Below are 19958 nucleotides of genomic sequence, written 5' to 3'. Positions count from 1 at the left end.
TCCCGCGGGGAGAGTGGGCATGTGCTGGGACTGGGGTTGGAGGTATCGGGCATCTGCCCATTACGGATGTTGTTGGTTAGATGTGGTACGGTGCGGTCGGGGGGGATCCGGGATGTGTGGGGGGGGTTTGGGGGGGGTTTGTTTTTCAACTGAAATGCATTTTCAATTATCCTCCTTTGGTAAAATGTCAACGTCATTATGGGGGCAATGCTTGGGCCGGAACTCCTGGATCTTCAGGGGCCGGTAATTTATGTGACTGTTGGCGAATAAAAACAAATAAATAAAAAAAAACACACTATGCCTACTAAAAGTGAACTAGAATTCCCAGCTTAAAACTATGGCAGTCACAGAAACCTATCTCCGCACCATTGTTCCAGTGCCAGACACATTTCTGATGGTGACCATTAGAAGATTCAGCTGGTCTCCAAAGGTAATGTTTAAGCAAGGATACTACTGATACTACGGATACTAGTACAGAAGCTCACATTCCGTAAGCACCTAGTCACAGTCTAAAATCAGGACGGTTCCAGTGACCTAAACGTACTTCCAACCATGTGAGTAGGGGGGTTGCCAACATAGTAATGATTCTGGCTGTATATCCTCTCTATCCTGTATTTCTTTGGAGTCCAAAGCAAACACAAGACAATTGGTTTAGAGGGCTCACTCACATCCAGTATTACGGGCTCTGGCTGAAAGGTGAGACCAATGAAGAGGTATGCTGCATTAAAAAATAGTTACTCTGTTAAATGTGTGCTGGGCATCTTCACATTTATTATCATAAACAAGTGGGGTGGGAAAGCACCAAAAGTTCAAAGTAAATACATTCCAGGAGTGGCAATCCAGACTGCACAACTGGTGTCTCTCTATTCCCTGATATCTCTCAGCTTATAATGGAGGAGGCCACAGGTGGCTTGAGAGATGCATGTAGGCTCTACAGAACTCCCAAATCAGGAGCAGGACATGCTGTCTCCAGGCAGTAAGCAGATGGTTTGTCCCTCAAACAGCATATGGACTGGAATGAGGTACAGTGTGATTACCAGTGACTGAGATATAAGCACTCCATCCATCATGTTTTCTGTTGTCTAAGGTAGATCTACAATCATATCTGCCCAGACGGCCAAACCAGTCAGTCTTTCATTGTCAAGAAGGGTCCTGGGCTGATTGTAGATCACATTCAGAAATTAGGTCAGGGTTGCTTTCTTGCAACAAAGTCTCTGAATGCTAAAGGACTGTATCAATGCAAAAAGGTCCTGCCACGACTGAGGCCTCATACTAAAGTTTATGACAGAAAGAAAGTCACAAATAAAACACAATTAAATAGGTTGGAAGTGGACACCAAAGGCAGTGCTTCTGGAGGCAACTATACCTAGAGAAGATCTGCAAGTTGAAAGAAGATTCTCATAGCAAAAAGATATTACTTGTATTATTATTTGTATTAGTATTTGTTATTATTATTGCGGGAACAAGGCTGCTCAGATGTATATGATTGATTGTATTAAATCCGTTGTAATACTCAATAAACATATTATTAACAAGTGGATAGTCTTGAAGTGCACAAAAAGTTGCATCAAGTCTCTTGGCGGTAAAGATACAAAGTACAACCAGAACAATAAGTTAGCAAGAAAAAGGAAAGGATAAAGAATGCAAGTCTGGTCTCTTTAAGCACGGAGAAAGATTGCAATGCAGGCAGATGGTGTGGGCTGCAGAATGGTGCAACCAAGGTCACACAGTGCATTGGGCTTCCCAATGTGCTGAGACAGAGCACTGTGTACCTACAATTTCAGAAGAAGACAGCCAATACAAAGACAAGAAGGGACGAAGGATGTATGAATGTCACTAGACTACACATTTACTGCAACTTAGACCATTGAGCAATTCTCATGCTCTGACTCACAGCAATGAGCTATGTCCAGCCTTCTCACATCTATGCTCTTCTGCTCTACTTCCTGGACAAACAATATATTTTAAAGCTATCTCTCAGATACCGGAAGAGCTACAATTATCAATCCCAGGCAATGTTGGTTTGATGTCCTGCAGAGGCCTTTGGATTTTTTAAAGACAGGAAAGTATCATTTCAATATGGGCTGCATGAGAATCTAACCCATGGTGCCAAAGTTGATATTAAGGCAGCTCTTTGATGTCATAGGTCAAATCCCTACAATCATCCAAGGCTTTGCTGTAGAATCTGCATATCCCGCAATGTGGCAAACCGATGTTATCACCATCCTTGTAGGTTTGTGCACCACCTTGACTGAGCTGTGGAAAGATGATACCCATCTTTGAGCTAGAGTATCATTACTACACATGCAACTTTGTAATGGATTACCTTAACCCTACTATGGCCACACAGTAAACAGTTCAAAACCCCTTTACACTTACCAGAGTGTAAAGTCCAAGAAAGTAATTGAAGAGACGTGTAGGAAACCCTAAAGGGAAGGGATTCCTCCTCCAGGCTTTGTTAAAGTGGCGGAACTCTCAACAGCATGTGGCCTCAGTTGGGAACTGGCCCAAAGCATATCAGACTGATTTTGAACCAAATACAGCAGAGAGACAAGGGTGGAGTGAAAGACTCTGGGGGAGGTCAAAAGTAAGCAACCAAGACAATCAAGGGTTGGCCACAAACAAGGTATCTAGATGTATCCAGTCAGCCCTTGCTTCCCCTAACAAAGATAGAATCATTCACGGATGGTTAACCACTGGGCTTATTTGATGTACACCATTATTCAAACCAGATGGACAACTCCGGTTTATGAATGCTGCCAACTTCATCTTTATACAAAACTGTGTCAGAAGTGGGATGGCAGGAATCCATGCGACGGGAGCTATAAGGAGGATTATGACCGAGTAACAGTGCACCTCAAACCTGTTACAACAGACAAGCAAAATAATTTGTGATAAAGACACATCTCTGAATGCTTCATAAATTAGTACTTAAATTTGCCAAACTCTCCCAGCACACAACAACCCGAAAGAGGATTGGGTTCAAAAGACAGCTACCCAAAGTTGTACAGGTTTTTTTTTTATTCCACTGGGCATTTCCCTGGTGGGCTTGAGTCTTTGGAGGCAGGTTTTAAAATCCCAGAGCCGTTCTAGTCCATCTGCCACTTTTTCAGCTCCCAGAGCTTGACTTCAGGAGGCAGATGAGCCTTCAAGAGAGAGAGAGGGAGCGAGGGAGGGAGGGAGAAAGGGAGAGGAAAGGTGGAAAGAGCGATCAGACAGGAAGAGAAGAGAAGGAGAGTGAGAGAATGGATGGAACGAGAGATTGCAAGAGCAGACAATGGGTGCGGGCTGTCTGAGTATTTTCCCAGGCCTGTTTTTGGCTGCCCAGTCTGGCCCTGCAGCTACCCAGTTAATATTGTGATGGTCGGCCGAAGGCGTCAAGATGGCGGTCGCACTCTAAGAGTGCTCCGGACCCCTCCGTCATCCGCCTTGGATCCCACGGACATCGGCGCCCACCGCAACTCTACCTGATCGCAGTCTGTTCCCCAACCGGTGAGGCTCCTTCTGTGGTGTTCTGGTGCCGGTACGAGGTGTCTACGGCCTCCTGAGTGCGGCGGCTTGCTGCGGCCGGTCACGGCCCACCTGTCCCTGCGGGCGCGGTTCCTTTGTCGGTGGGGCTGAGGCACCCGCTGAGCAGTGACGCCGGTGCGGGTCAGGCGGCCCGAGACGCTTGAGAGGTGGGCTGCCCCCGCAGCTTTGGTTTGGCGCCCGGCCCGCATTTCAGGGGCCAGCTGACCTTGCTGCATTCAGCGGCCCCCGTCATCCGCTCGGCCAGTACGTCGGCTGGCGCGGGAGGGGCAGAGGTGGTGACGGAGACCTGTGAAACACCAGGCCGGGTGGGACTCTAGCAGCGGGACCTGCGGCTGACCTTGAGGTGAGTGGGGGGGTCCGGCTGTCAATTCGGGCAGCAGTGCGGGAGGCCCCCCCCCTGCCTCTTGCTTCACCCTCTAGCTCTGTGCCTTTGGCTCGAGGGCTGGCTCCAGATCGGAGGGCCTGCGGAGGCGGAGCAGGCAGTCTAGACCACACGGAGGAGGTGACACTGGGTCAGGCCTCCCGCCGCCTGATCGTGTCCCTTGTTGTAGCTCCCTCATCCCACTTCGAAGGTGGGGGGTCGCCTACATTATCGGGCAGCGTCGGGCCCGCCCTCGCCCACGCATTTATACGGCCGCAGAACTGTGCCCCCTCCTGTATTGGCACCGTTGCATCCGCACCAGAGTGGGCCTGCACAGGGAGCTGTAGTGGTGGTGGTTGGGTCCGTCCCGTGCTGGGATTACTCTGCCATCGTACCGTGTGGCAACTGACGCTCCCTTGCCTATCTACTTGACTTTTGGGCATCTTCGGGCCCCTGCCTGCCAGTGCTCTCGGGCGGTAGGTGGCGGACCCCGGCTGTTGTGGGGGTCGGTCCGGGCCCCTGTCATCTGATCGGCCAGTACGTCGGCTGGCGTGGGAGGGGCAGAGGTGGTGGTGGTGACGGAGACCCGTGCGACACGGGGACGGGTGGGCCTCCATCAGCAGGACCTGCGGCCCACCTTGCGGTGTGTGGGGGGTCCGGCTGTCAATTCGGGCAGCAGTGCGGGAGGTCCCCTGCCCCACCTCCCGCCTCTTGCTTCGCCCCCTCGCTCTGTGCCTTTGACTCGAGGGCTGGTTCCAGATCGGAGGGCCTGGGGCGGCGGAGCTGGTAGTCTAGTCCCACACAGAGGAGGTGGCACTGGGTCAGGCCTCCTACCGCCTGATCGTGTCCCTTGTTGCATCTTCCTCATCCCACGTCGGAGGTGGGGATCGCCTACATTATCGGGCAGCGACGGGTGGGGCCCCCCCCCTCGCCCACGCATTTATCTGGCCTCAGAACTGTGCCCTCTCCTGTACTGGCACTGTTGATTCTGCACCAGCGTGGGCCTGCACAAGGAGCTGTGGTCGTGGTTGGGTCCGTCCCGTGCTGGGCATAATCGGCCATCTTACCGGGTGGCGACGGACGCTCCCTTGCAGGCGGGGCTTGACGGGGTGGCCCCTCCTATCCACTTGACCTTTGGGCATCGTTGGGCCCCTGCTTGCCAGTGCTCCCAGGCGGTGGTTGGCGGACCCCGGCTGCTGTGGGGGTCGGTCCGGGCATGTTTGCTCAGCGGTGGGTCAGGCCCTAGACGGGGGGAATTTTCGGCCACCATATCGGGTGGCGCTGGGGAACTCGGCGTCCTCCGGCTGTTTGTGGAATGGGTACCGTCCGGACCGACTGGTCGCTCGAGGGACCCCGGGGAAGGCAGCGGAGGTACCCGGGCCCGGACGAGGGCCTGGGGTTACGCCCCTGGGATCCGCCGAGCCTCAGGGCCCCCTAGGGATCTGGAACCAACGTTGTTGGTGCCGTGTCCTTACAGTTGACAGTGTCCACGGATTAATCCCATCTGACGAGGTCCTCGTGTGGCTCGCAGACATTCCACGCATCTGCAGGTCCCTGGACCCCCTCCCCCACACTGATCTTTCATCCTCCCCGGGTCTCTTGCGGCCACAGTGAATTTGGGACTGGCCCCCGGCCATGGGGCGGGATAAGGGCCCCAAACCTACACCAGCCTCCACACAGACCAAAATGGACCGGTTTACTACTTCCGAGTTGGAGCCTCCTGGGGGGGAGGCGGGGAATCTCCCCTCCACAAGACAAGGATCTGGCCACCATCCTCCAGGATATCAGTACCTCTCAGGCGTCCGTAGAGGGAAAGATTGGGGAAATCAAGGTGGACGTGTCCCTCCTCAGACAGGACCTTCGCAACAACACCGCCCGACTGACAGAGGCCGAATCCTGTATCTCCACGGCCGAAGATGACATCTCCCAAATTAAGGATCAAGTGGCCCAACTTCGTGCTCGTACCGGGGAACTCCACAGGCGTGCCGAAGATGCTGAGAACCGCGCACGTCGCAACAACCTTCGCCTGGTGGGGTTTCCCGAGGGAGTGGAAGCGGGACAAGCGGCCACTTTCGTTGAACAATGGTTTAGGTCCTGGATGCCGGGAGATGCTCTGTCGACTTGGTTTGTTGTAGAGAGAGCCCATAGGTCCTTGGCGCCCAGGCCTCCTCCTGGTGCCCCATCCCCCCCATCATCCTTAAAATCCTCAACTTCAAAGACCGCGATGCCATGCTACGGGTGGCCAGGGCGAGAGTTCCCCTCAGTTTCCAAAATCACATTATTATGGTATTCCCAGACTACACCAGGGAAGTTCAGGACCTCCGGCGCTCCTACACGGAGGTTAAGAAGAAGCTGGGCACCCTGGGCCTGCAATATCAGCTCCAATTTCCGGCACGCCTTTGAGTCATTTTTCAGGGCAAAACACAATTTTTCGAATCTCCCCAAGCGGCATGGACATGGCTGACAGAGGAACTTCCCCTCCGCCCCCGACACGAAGATTCATCAGAGCACACTGGGTCGCAGCCTTTGGGGCCGGGATCGCCGGGACGCCAACGATGACGTCGCACAAGGTCCCGTAAGGGGCGCCAGTTACGTGCTTCGACAACCAGATCCCTCAGTGTGGTGGACCCTGACCGCCACGACTCCTCCAGTCAATCAGGCTCTCCACCACGAAGCAGGCGCCGCTCCGCCAAGAACTTAATGGGCTCGTGCCTACCGCAGGCTCAGGTGGATTCGGACCTTTCTCGCACTCCCACTCTCTAGTAGCCATGTACTCCGTTCTGGACGCAGGACTGCCATCGGGGCGCAGTGCTTCATGGGGGGGGGGGGGGGTCACCAGACTTTGATGGACTTCTATGTTCATTTACATTGCTTTATGCCGATGCTCTGGTTATCCGTTCTTCTGGAGGGGTCCTCGACGCTACCGATCCGAGCGTTTTAGTTTTGTTTAGTTGAATGGGGGGGGGGGGGTCGATAGAGGCTTCCGTTCTTGAAGTGTAGAGTGGGGGGAGGGTGTTGAGGGCTGGTTTGGGATTGGGTTTTTCCTCGGTTGTTGTTCTTTTATTTGTTTTGTTGTTTCAGCTTCCACGGACAGGTATATGCCTTCTCTGCAAAGATTGCACTATATCTTAGTGCGCATCGGCTCCAGCTTGTGCTCACACCGCCCAATGGGGTGGCGTTGCCTAGCCCCAGACACCACCCGCCATGACTGACGACACCATGACCAGGGCTTCCCTCCATGTTCTGTCCTGGAACGTTAACGGTCTCTTGGACAGGCTGAAGCGCACCGCTGTCCTGCGCTATGCACAACGGCTCCACATTGACATCCTTCTCCTCCAGGAGACACACCTATTGGGTAACTGCTGCCCCTTTCTTGCCCATTACGGGTACGACAGAGTGTGGCACTCCGGCTTCCCCAGGGGTTCCCGAGGGGTGGCCATCCTCATGCGACGCAGCTTACCCTTCGTTCTGTCCCGGGTGATCCACGACCCTCAAGGCACATATGTGATGGTGTGCGGCTCTTTGGCCGGCTCCCCTCTCCATCTTATGTCCCTATATTCGCCTCCCTCTTTGCTTACCTCTACACTGGCACAGACCTCCACCCTCCTAACCACTCTCCCCCTGGGCGTCACAGTTGTGGATGGCGATTTCAACACAGTCTCCAATCCGGCTGTAGACACAATGGGCCCTCCCTCCGCTGTCCGCATTGCACAAGCCAAACAATTGAGGTCTTGGTCTGAGTCACTGGGCCTCTGTGATGTGTCGCGCACGTGGCACCCACTCATACCTCCACAGCCAACCACACGCAGGCACGCATAGACATGATCTTTCTCCCTGCCACTGACTGCTCGACAGTTGTAGATACTCGTATCCTGCCCAGGGGAATTTCAGACCATTCACCCGTGCTCCTCAGTACGGGGACTCCCCCTCCCTCGGCCTGTCAAACATGGAGGATGAATGTATGGTTCCTCCAAGACAAAGAATTTAGGAAGACAGTAGGGAAGGAGCTCGAGCATTACTTCCTCACCAACGAGAGTTCCGTATCCTCCCCCGGGACCCTATGGGAGGCAGGGAAGGCAACCATTCGGGGCTTCGCAAAAGGGCAACTTAAGAAGCAGAGGCAAGAGCAACACAGAGAAATCACCGCAAAAGAGGCACAGGCGCTTCGTTTGGAGCAGTTCCTTTCCCTGCTTGATGACGCTGCCCAAAGCCGACATCTAGCCCTTCTATGGTCCGAGATTAGACAGCTATCTATAGACGCGGCCAAGCTCCTATGGAGGTCCTCGGTGGCAAGAATCTATGGCTGGGGAGACAAAAATGGCACGATTTTACACAGGCTGGCTACTTTCCCCAGAGCGAACCGTATAATTCTGGAAGTGGTGGATGACCAGGGATTGGTATGCAACGCCCCCTCAGCGATGGCACACACGTTCGCCAGCTACTATCGGCGCTTGTATGCCGCACAAACCCCCGAATCATCGCTCCGTGTTCTCCTCGGAAGGAGCCATGTCAGTCTCCCCCAGTTGGAGACGGCAGCCCGTGAAGACCTAGACCGCCCCATCTCTAGAAATTGAGGAAGCCATTTCTCTCACGTCCCCGGGCAAGACTCCGAGACCAGATGGTCTCCCCCAAGAATACTATGCGGCTTATCGCGACACACTGGTGCCCCACTTGGCTGGCCTTTTTCAAGAAGACCTCGATCGGGGCTCCTTCCCGCCGGAGACAGATATTGCCACTATTGTGGTCCTTCCGAAATCCCAGCCTCCCTCCCGTCACTGTGCGGACTACCGTCCCATATCCCTCCTCAATACCGAAATCAAACTTTATGCCACCATCCTGGCCCAACGGCTAAAGCCGTATCTGCTCATGCTGGTTCATCCGGACCAATGTGGCTTTATGCCTGCACGTGCGACCCAGCATTGCCTCTGGAGGGTACAGCTGGCTTTGGCCCACCGACACTTACTCACTCCTTATTTGGCCCTCCTCCTTATAGATTTCGAAAAAGCTTTAGATTCGGTGGATTGGGTATATCTCCAAGATGTGTTGACCGGGATGGGATTCGGGCCCCGGTTCCGGGCACTGGTCCGAGTACTTTACGTGCAGCCACGGGCACGTGTGTTGGTGAATGGCGTCCTGTCCGAGGACTTTCCCATTGCTAGGGGCACGCGGCAGGGTTGCCCCCTTTTACCCCTGTTGTTTGCCATGGCAGTGGAACCCCTGGGGGCCCTGGTGCGGGATGACATCCATGTTAAGGGATGGGAGTGGCCAGGCAACGAAACGGACAAGATCGCGCTTCACGCGGATGACGTCCTGCTCTTTCTGGCTGAGCCCGCCTCCTCGGGGCCACATTGTCTCCGGTTGTTGCAAGTGTGTGGGCGAGCGTCAGGTCTTCGGCTGAACCCCGGGAAATCAGTACTGGTCCCACTTCACCTGTCAGTCTAATATTCCAATCCAGCATAACTCCTTTAAATACCTGGGAATATGGATTACCCTGCTCCCAGAACTGGGCTGGTCCCTCAACGTAACCCCACTGGTCAAAAAGGCCAAAGAAGACCTTCAGAAATGGAAGACGCTGCCCCTGAACCCTCTGGGTTGGGTCGCCCTGTTTAAAATGTTGATTCTCCCCAGGTTCCTTTATGTCCTCCAGAACACCCAGTTCTGTTTTCCCAGATCCTGGTTTAAGGAGTTGGACGGATTACTTACCAAAGTTTTATGGGGCGGCAGGAGGTCGCATCTGGCTCTCTCCACATGTCGGATCCCTTGTTTCGACGGGGGCATGGGCATGACGCATCTGTACCTCTACTTTTTAGCCACACGTTTGCTGGTGGTCCACAATTGGTTCAATGGGGGATGGTCCGACTCGGCCTACCGGCTGGAGTTGTGCGGGCTGGGATTTTCTAAAGTACAGGCCATGTTGTATGGGAGGCCCGTTCCGATCCAGCTGCCAGACGTGACGCGTTCGGTATTCCTGGCTTGGCGGGCTTCGCTGCGCCATACCGGCTGGACCAGCAAATTGACCCAATGCACCCCCCTCTGGCAAGGGGCTCGACTCCGGGAAGTGAGTGGTCTATGGGGGTTCAAAGCCTGGGACCTCATAGGCATATCACAGCTTGGGGACGTCTGGGTTGGGGATCACATGCTTTCCTTCCAAAATATGTGCACCCGTTATTCCCTGCACCCCTCCCCGTTTTCAAAGTATTTGCAGTTAAGACACGCCCTTCACGTACACATCACAGATAACACTCGGCTCCCGGAATATAGCCCCACGGAGGGCCAGACGCTACTGGGGGACTTGGGCAGGGGGGCGCATCTCCCGTATATACTGCATTTTAATCAATAACACTCCCACCTCGTTGGACAGACTGAAGGACCAATGGGCAGATTGGGTGGGGCCATTGGATGAGGTGGATTGGTACGATGCGCTCATGGCACCCAAAACAATTACCGCCTCCGCCAAACTTAGACTCATTCAATTATACTACTTGCACATCGCTTACCTCACTCCGGTACGCCTTCACAGAGCGGGCCTACGCCCTGATGCATCCTGCGCTAGGTGCGGCCAGGCCCCAGCAAATTTTATTCACGTGGTCTGAACCTGTTCCCGGCTGGCAAATTTTTGGAGAGCCATTGAAGTGGAACACACAGAGGTTTTGGGGTGGACAGTGCCTCACGACCCACGACATTAATTACTGGAGATAACAGATGGGCTAGATGGGTCCCGGAACGATAAGACCTTCTTTAACACAGCTATGATAGTTGCCAAGCGTGACATAGCGGCAGCATGGATTTGCCCCGATCCACCAGCTCTGAGAAAGTGGCGCATGGGGGGGTGGACTGGTGCGCGACACAAGAGAAGGCTCTATACGCGGCGCGTGGATGCCCCAAGAAATACCGAAGGGTGTGAGGTAAATGGCTGGGCGCTGTCGAAGAAAATGAATGACACTTTAAGATTTCCTGTGGTTGTACTCCCCGAGGGGTGCTGAATTGGGGTCACATAGATTTTTATGATGTAAATGAATATCCTCTATCCGTGATTTTGCTGAACTGTTTGTATGTGTTTAAAATCAATAAAACTTGAATATCAAAAAAAATATTGTGATGGTCGTGGGTGCTGCAGAAAATCCGGTGCTCTTCCACAGGCAGGTGTGGTCGATTCTAAAAGGGTAGTGAAGCAGGAGGTGCTACGGTGGGTGTGGTTATCGAATTAGGTAGATATAAACTGACAGCTTTTACTTTACCTTCTCTATAGAGAATAACAAATGTAACCCTATGTTTATTGGATGCAAACGGTTATTCAAAATAAATGAGTGATTATTGCTTTAGGGTATTGCTACCTTCATTCTTGAGTTTAGGTAATAAAGTGAATGAGAAAAAAAATCTATTAACCCCGAACTTAGTTTTTTAAATGTAACAAGACGCATATTTAATGAAAAAGTCAGCATAGCCTGAAAATGAATTGGTCAATAAAAGGAAAAAGAAAACGTATACATTGCAGTTTGGTTACAAACTTAAGGTACATTAGTTGAAGGGTGAAGTCTATAACCAGCACTGTGTGGCTGCCTGGCAGGATTTTGTGATTACACTTATGGCTATTGTGTTGTACGGTATTACTCAGCATTTGTATATCTATAGTGCTTTCCTACTCCTTGAAAGGTCCACTAGTTTATGATATTTATTTTTGGCATGTCCATCAGCATTAATTAGTATTGATTTTCAGCTCATTTTATTTGGATTTATCTACATCTATTTTTGTTCTGGGAAAAACATTTTTTTACATTTGTGTATATTAAAAAACAAAGCACTCTTGCACTGGATTACCCGTAGCGTTTCTAAGGAATATTATGTTGCCATATGCAACACAAAAAATGTATTTTAAACAATGTAGCTAAACAAATGTATATTGCACTTCTGTAACACTTAGGTTAAATCCAAATGTCTCCATGTACTGTTAATATTCGTGTTTGTGTGAAAATTACCAATTAGCACAAGAAACGCAGGTTCTAAAGTCAAAACCATTGGCCTGGAATATTCAGCAAGAACACGGAGAAATGAATATATATAATATAGAAAGCTAAACAGATTCTTTCCCGCCTACATTTACATACAAGAACAGTAAAATCAGAAAATTGTGAGCACTGATTACACGCAGCCCACAAGTCTCCTCCCTGTTTTTGTTCCAGATGTATATATACTGATGGAAACACAGGGTTCTTGTACCAGGTGTGATGTCACTAGCAAAGGCCAGGGTTAAGATACGAAAACTTTGCCGTTCTTTAGACACACAAATTATTTTAGATCGAGGAAACAGATTGAACCAAACTGTACACCTTGAAAGGATTGTTTTGTACCTGCGATGCTAACCTCTCCTCAAAATTTCATTTCTTTCAGTGCTTCCTGTAAAAGTGTATGTAAAGTGTGTCTCCACTCCCAATTCTGTTTTGATGTCAACATACAAAGTAAATTGTGGCTCTTCTTTATTAAGGATCGTCTCTAGATGTTGTAGGGAAAGCATTGTTTAAGCTGTTGCATATCTTTTTGCAAAATACGTACCTCCTCTCTTTTTTTCATTGGAGATTTCCCATTTATGCATCGGTGAGGTATCTGTAATTGGAATTAGACCTAGTTTGCCATCTGATGTTCCATATAAAAGTTCCTCCCCGGAGACACCTACACACAAGAAGCATGATTAAATATTCACCCAATATTTCTCAATGTAAGAACACTTCTTTGCGCTTGGTTTAATGCATATTGTTACAGAAATATGACATGGTCTATCAGGAAAATGCTCTGGAACTGACTGAGAGGCCTCCATAATAGCACGTATTAGAGAACAGAATTAAGGCTCTGTGTGAGACCCCATTCAGGGGGGCACGAGGGATCCGCTCCTGGAGCCCCACTGTGGTGGTTGAAGTCGTTTACCTCTGGTGTCCGAGGGTGTGTCATATTATGGCTCTGCAAACTGGGTTAACATCAACCCTTTCCACACTTGGCTCTAATGCTATCGAGGGGAAGCAGTGAAAGGTTTCTCAGGGAGGTAGTGTGATAGACAAGCGCTAAGAACTTATTGGTCAACCAACGGACACAATGTGTGAGAGAAGCCTCTGGAGTTTCTTCCTACAGAGGTGTCTAGAATTTCCTGCCACACTGTCATGGTCCCAGTCGGTCTAGGGGCACAATAGGCTAGTGCGAAGTCTTTTGCGTGTGAGCTGGGCCAGTGCTTTTCAAGTGCAAGTGTGGTAGGTGACAGATCTTTCCCCTCCCATCCTGCCAGAAATGGCTCATTCTACCAACAGCCAGACCCTCTATTGTGATGCTGTTTGGAAAGAATACACAAAGGCCAACTACACCTAGTCATGTGACCCAGGAAAAGACTGCAGGCACCAAATGGTTAGGACAAGAAAATACCAACTTTCTAAAAGTGGCATTTGCAGAATTGTGACTTAAAATCTGACTTTCATATTGAAGAGGATTTTAAATTACAATTTCTTAGACACCACAAGACATTTCTACCTGCTTCCAAATAAAAGTTAGCACATAGTAAATGTAATAAGGTAACCCAATGTTATCCTAAGGGAGAGGTAGGCCTCACAGTAGTGAAAAATTAATTTTGGAGTTCTTCATTAGCAGGACATGTAAAACTTAAAAGTTTGTGTCCAACCTTTTAAATACAATGCACAGTGCCCTATAGGCAGTTTGGGGCCTACTTTAGGGGTGATTTATGTATGAAGAGGAGAGTTCTAGGCCTGGCAAAAAAAGGAATTATGTTGCCAAGTCGAATTAGCAGTTTAAAACTGCTCACAGGCTGCAATGGCAGGCCTAAGACATGTTTTAAGGGGCTACTTGAGAGAGTGGCACAAGAAGTGCAAGCATTTAATCTACCGGCCCTGGGTATATGGTATACCACTTTACTAGGGACTTATAAGTAAATTAAATATACCAATCAGGCATAAGTCAGGAAGTGAGCACAAGCACTTTAGCACTGGTTATCAGTGGTAAAGTGCACAGAGACCTAAGGCCAACAAAATGAATTCAGCAAAACAGGACGAGAGAAGACAAAAGGTTTGGGAGTGACCCTGCAGAGAGGGCCAGACCAACAACCCCTTTTTTCGGTTGTGATGCAAATTCATGCATGCAACACTCAACTGCCGCACCTAACCCAATGGGGTCGAAGACATAACCTTGAGCGGAGTTTCATACTGATGCAATGTGGGTTTTAGCCATGTGATCACAAGTGATTCTCCAAACTAAAAGTTGCATTCTTGAAGTAAACAACTTTTAATATTCCAAATTGAACACTAGATAGCAGGATAGTCCACATCAGCTGATCTAAAACAACACATGCAAACTTAGCGCCCTGTTGAGAGCACTAACTATGTCGGGAAAAGACAGAACAATTTGATATTGAGTACAGCAGTGAAGGAAGGAGAGAGAGATTTCTATTTCAGTGCCAGAGGAGAAGGGAGGGCCCCTATCTAAGTTTTACTATGTACTACTTCAAGAATTAGGTCTTTAGCACCTTTCTCAACGCAATGCAAAGGAGCATGATGTATGTACGGAGGAATGTTTTTCTAAATCCTACATGCAAATTAACAGAGTTTCAGTTCAGTTAAAAAAATATTTATTTAAGACACGTCTCTTAAACACAAGTCATGAAATACATTTCAATAAATACACATTCAAAAGTTACATTTTTTTTAAGCCATTAAAAATCTTGCCAAAACACGAGTAATATTTAAAAAATATGGGGTTTCAAAATTCATGGTGCAAGGCTAAAAAGTAGAGGCAATCGATTACAATATGAACTTTACTACATTGCTTATGCAAACCACACAGTTCAGCCAAGTTCTTAAAAGAAATGACACCAGACTGGTGAGCATAAAGAGAACTTAATGCTATTCTAAATTTTATTAATTTTATACTGCACAAATGTTCCTTTGGGAGACAATAAAGAAGATCTAAAAATGAAGAGTTATTTCTCCAAGAATTACACAAATGAGAGGTTGAGGACTTTATTCTTAAGTTCTGGAGATTTTCTTTTCTCTTGAGACTGCAGCACCTAACTGTCATTTCTCTCTTCGATGGGGCTATGGGAAGTACAATATTAAAATTATTAATCCCTAACAAAGCTGACTAATCCAACAGCTGTTTCCTTATATCCGTTGCCCAGGTTAATTCACTGATAATAAATTCATGTGTACATAAAGGCAGACATTTTCAGTTGATTGACATTTATAGCTTATTTTAAATCTCAAGGATCGTACAAGGGTGATGAAGGCCCACATCTACAAATTGGTTTCATTTCTAATGCACGGGTCACAGCACATTTTGGTAAGGATAACAGGTATTTCAAACAGCGACAGTGAGATTGGAGAAGTGCAGTGGCCTGGTGAAATATTTTGATGTGAAGTCTGCTCTTGGCAATATTTGCTGAGAAGAAATGGCTGATTGCACTGGATTTTTGGTGGAGTGAAAAGTGGAGAGTGTGGTGATCTGAAAAAACATTGGTGCAGTGTTTCATAGCTTTGAAGATTGCTATGTTTTCATGGTTAATTTGAAGGTGGGGTAATGTCTCTGTGCAGATAAGGGGGCTAAAGTTGGAGCAAAGTGTCCTAATATTTTTGGTCGTCTTTTTAATTGATCTTCTATTTCTTTTCTTGTCTGTGGGTAGAATCTTTTATGTTTGAGAGTTCTTGAAAGTAGCAGGGTGTAAAGGGCTTCAATTTCAGTTTAGTAAGTGATATTTTCCTTGGGGCAAGTGTTAACAAAAATTCGAAGAGTGTGCTGAAGTTGGGTGTGGAATGGCTCTTGGTTCCTGTGTTGAGATGGAGTGTGAGTGGGGGAATTGTTGTATCTTCTTAATGGATAGAGAGGCAGACCTAGATGGCCTTCATAATGTCTACTAATCACCTCTGCCTGTCTATCTCCCCTGCCTGAATGGCAGATGACCTTTTCCACCAGAAGACAACATAGGTCCATCCCTGGATGCTGTACAGGTCAGCAGAACCCTTAATGCACAATCTACTGCAGCTTCTTCCAGAGGGGATGTTTCTCTCCTTCTCCTGAACCACCAACTTAAGCCTAAGCCGCCTGTGCTAGGAAATTCATGTCCTCCAAACAAAGCAAAATGAGGTCTTTCCATAACAAAGAATGGTTGCTACATATCGCCATCCTGGGTGTTTTATCTAGCTTGCCAGTACGTAACAACCTGCCACAGTTTTCTCCACTGCCCTCCTTATTCCCAGAGCTGGCTGTGTCACTCTCCATCCAACTCTTGCAAATATCTCCCTTGCTTCTAGCCAGAGTTGGGGTCCTCATTAAATCCACTCACAGGCACATTGTCATCTAAAGTACTGACAATTTTGTAATGTTGTGTAGGAAGCTGGTTCTTTATGAGATATATCAAAAATCTGATCTATGGTGTAAAGAGTCCGGGAATTCCCGTAGGAGTGGACATGGGCTTACTATGCAATCCTAAAGTGCTCTATTAGGGTGTAGTGTGGTCGAGCAGCCTTAGGCTTAACACAGAGGAGTGCAAGACATTTGCAAATACACACAATGATCAATAAATGACACACATGACTCAAGAATGAGATCCACACCAATTTATAAAAAGTAGCAGGTATCTTTATATATGTTTTGGCATCAGAGAAAAATCGTTCAAGTAAGTACGTTTTAAATATAAATTCTTTTCACTTTAAAAAGTGGACACAGTGCAATTTCTGAGTTCTGCATTGCTATTCTATTGAAGGAAGAACAAGTTCTGCAAACAGATATAGTACAGCGACTTACAAGACCGATCTCCAGGAGTGAAGGTGAGTGGTGGGTAAGGTCCAAGGCAGCACCAGCAGTACACCGCCAGTGGCACAGGGGCAGCTGGGTGCTTAACAGCTCTGGGAGTCCAAGATATTTCAATGGAGATCGGTCACTGCGGAAAGAGGCTGCAGGCTCTGGTTAGGAGGCCAGTCGGGCTGAACCAGCAGTGGGGTTCAAGACTTGTGATGCTCGGGAATGGGGGGGGGACACCTTTCGTCCTATCTTTCAAAGGCCCAGGGACGACGGGGCAAAGATGTCCTTAGGCATCAGGTTTTTCCTTACCGAAGCAGTTGCATTTGAGGGGGCCTGCGAACAGAGGCTGCGAGTGACACCGAGGAGTCCAGGAGAGGTGAAACCATGATGGAGTCGACCTCTGGAGGTCCTTGTTAACAAAAGTGGCCCACTTCAAGTCGGGCCGGAGGGGACGGGTGCAGTGGTGATTTCGGGTGTCGGGTTTTGGAGGTTCCGGAGGTCTCAGAGACTTCTCTTTTGGAGTTTCTTAAGAACAGGCCTGCTGTTCACTGGAGGCCTCGAGTCATTTTCGAAGGTAGGCAATCCGTCGAGGTTTCTGGGGTCAGCAGCTGCACGACTAGTCTATTTTGGCGAAGTTTTTGATGAGGGATGCAGAGAAGCCAGCAGGGTTGATACCTAGTCAGCTGCTTCTTCACTCCTCTCTGCTTGTGTAGCTCTTCGGTGTTCTCTCTCTTCTTAGGTCATCAGGATCTGTTTCTCTGGTGCCTGGGGCTCCCCTAAATACTGAATTTAGGGGTACTAGGGGAGTGTAGGGTAGTAGCCAATGGGCTACTGACCCTTGGGGTCACTACGCCTCCTATATGACCACTTTCTGTTGGAAGTGGGCATAAGCCTGTCCCAGAGTTCCTAAGTATGACATCACAAAGATGGCTACTTGTGAAAAATCGAGTCCACCTCACAGTACCCAACCCTAGGTGTGGAACTAGCCTGGAGGTGGCACACATACCTGACTAGCTAATATACCCACTTTTCCAGGTCCCAAGGTGGTCCTGGACTAAAGGGTCGGCTCCCTCTCCTGTGAGTGGGATCCAAATTCGTATTTCAAAGGAGACAGCCCTTTGAGGCTTGCGGCCCAAAGAAGACTAATCAGCAGTTGTTGCACCCTCTTTCCGGACAGGCTTTTGTTCTGGGTCTCCTGAGAGCAAAAGGCTCTCACCCTGGTCAGAACAGCATCTTGAGTGGCAGGCTGGCAGAAACCAGTCAGCAAGGACACCAGAAGTTGGTAGATTTTCAGGGGGGACCTATAAGATACCCTCTGGGTGCATTTCTGAGTTCTGCATTGCTATTCTATTGAAGGAAGAACAAGTTCTGCAAACAGATATAGTACAGCGACATACAAGACCGATCTCCAGGAGTGAAGGTGAGTGTTGGGTAAGGTCCAAGGCAGCACCAGCAGTACACCGCCAGTGGCACAGGGGCAGCTGGGTGCTTAACAGCTCTGGGAGTCCAAGATATTTCAATGGAGATCGGTCACTGCGGAAAGAGGCTGCAGGCTCTGGTTAGGAGGCCAGTCGGGCTGAACCAGCAGTGGGGTTCAAGACTTGTGATGCTCGGGAATGGGGGGGGGGACACCTTTCGTCCTATCTTTCAAAGGCCCAGGGACGACGGGGCAAAGATGTCCTTAGGCATCAGGTTTTTCCTTACCGAAGCAGTTGCATTTGAGGGGGCCTGCGAACAGAGGCTGCGAGTGACACCGAGGAGTCCAGGAGAGGTGAAACCATGATGGAGTCGACCTCTGGAGGTCCTTGTTAACAAAAGTGGCCCACTTCAAGTCGGGCCGGAGGGGACGGGTGCAGTGGTGATTTCGGGTGTCGGGTTTTGGAGGTTCCGGAGGTCTCAGAGACTTCTCTTTTGGAGTTTCTTAAGAACAGGCCTGCTGTTCACTGGAGGCCTCGAGTCATTTTCGAAGGTAGGCAATCCGTCGAGGTTTCTGGGGTCAGCAGCTGCACGACTAGTCTATTTTGGCGAAGTTTTTGATGAGGGATGCAGAGAAGCCAGCAGGGTTGATACCTAGTCAGCTGCTTCTTCACTCCTCTCTGCTTGTGTAGCTCTTCGGTGTTCTCTCTCTTCTTAGGTCATCAGGATCTGTTTCTCTGGTGCCTGGGGCTCCCCTAAATACTGAATTTAGGGGTACTAGGGGAGTGTAGGGTAGTAGCCAATGGGCTACTGACCCTTGGGGTCACTACGCCTCCTATATGACCACTTTCTGTTGGAAGTGGGCATAAGCCTGTCCCAGAGTTCCTAAGTATGACATCACAAAGATGGCTACTTGTGAAAAATCGAGTCCACCTCACAGTACCCAACCCTAGGTGTGGAACTAGCCTGGAGGTGGCACATATACCTGACTAGCTAATTTTCCCACTTTTCCAGGTCCCAAGGTGGTCCTGGACTAAAGGGTCGGCTCCCTCTCCTGTGAGTGGGATCCAAATTCGTATTTCAAAGGAGACAGCCCTTTGAGGCTTGCGGCCCAAAGAAGACTAATCAGCAGTTGTTGCACCCTCTTTCCGGACAGGCTTTTGTTCTGGGTCTCCTGAGAGGAAAAGGCTCTCACCCTGGTCAGAACAGCATCTCGAGTGGCAGGCTGGCAGAAACCAGTCAGCAAGGACACCAGAAGTTGGTAGATTTTCAGGGGGGACCTATAAGATACCCTCTGGGTGCATGAAATGGTAAATCCTGCACTGGCATCAGGGTGGGTTTACCAATATAAGATGTTTGATAACAAACATCCCTATTTTCAGTAAAGCCATCATGTAGCTGGGGAACTCATTTTCAGCAGTGTTCAGTACATGTCTTAAGATGGCGTCCCTAGTCATTTGTGTTGGCAGTAATAGGACTGACCAGCAAAGGGGCATATCTGCTAATGCAGCTATGCCCTCACATGTAATATTCAGCACCTTGCCTTAAGGCTGTTATGCCTACTGGAGGGGCGACTTACAATTATTACATGCAGTGGTAGGGGACATGGCACAAAGGCATGAGTGACATGTTGTGTTTTCACTTTTGTCCGCACCAAGACAGGCAGCCAGCAATGAAAGTCTGGCATGTGTTTGGTGAGGGGTCCCTTAGGGTGGCACAATTCGTGCTGCAGCCCTTAGGGGCCCTCATTAGCACCCCAGGCCCTAGGTACTGGGGTACCATTTACTTGGAACTTACAGAGGGGGCTAAAGGTTTTGCCAATTGGGGGAACACTTGTATAGTTTTAGGAAAGAGCTCTGGCACT

The 19958-nt window shown here is 49.3% G+C and overlaps 1 protein-coding gene across 2 annotated transcripts in view; it reads right to left on the bottom strand.

The window, feature by feature from the left end:
* BBS7 (Bardet-Biedl syndrome 7) overlaps positions 1-19958 on the bottom strand; it is a 368412-nt gene that overhangs the window by 224915 nt on the left and 123539 nt on the right. For both annotated transcript variants that reach the window (XM_085641566.1, XM_085641567.1), the window contains exon 7: positions 12443-12559. In XM_085641566.1, coding sequence (XP_085497692.1) covers positions 12443-12559 — 117 coding nt within the window. The remainder of the gene's footprint in view (positions 1-12442; positions 12560-19958) is intronic.

This window comes from Triturus cristatus, chromosome 2_2 (assembly GCF_964204655.1).
Source record: "Triturus cristatus chromosome 2_2, aTriCri1.1, whole genome shotgun sequence".
Taxonomy (NCBI): Eukaryota; Metazoa; Chordata; class Amphibia; order Caudata; family Salamandridae; genus Triturus; species Triturus cristatus.
Note: the sequence above shows the minus strand (reverse complement) of the source record. Positions and strands in the feature narration are given on the sequence as shown.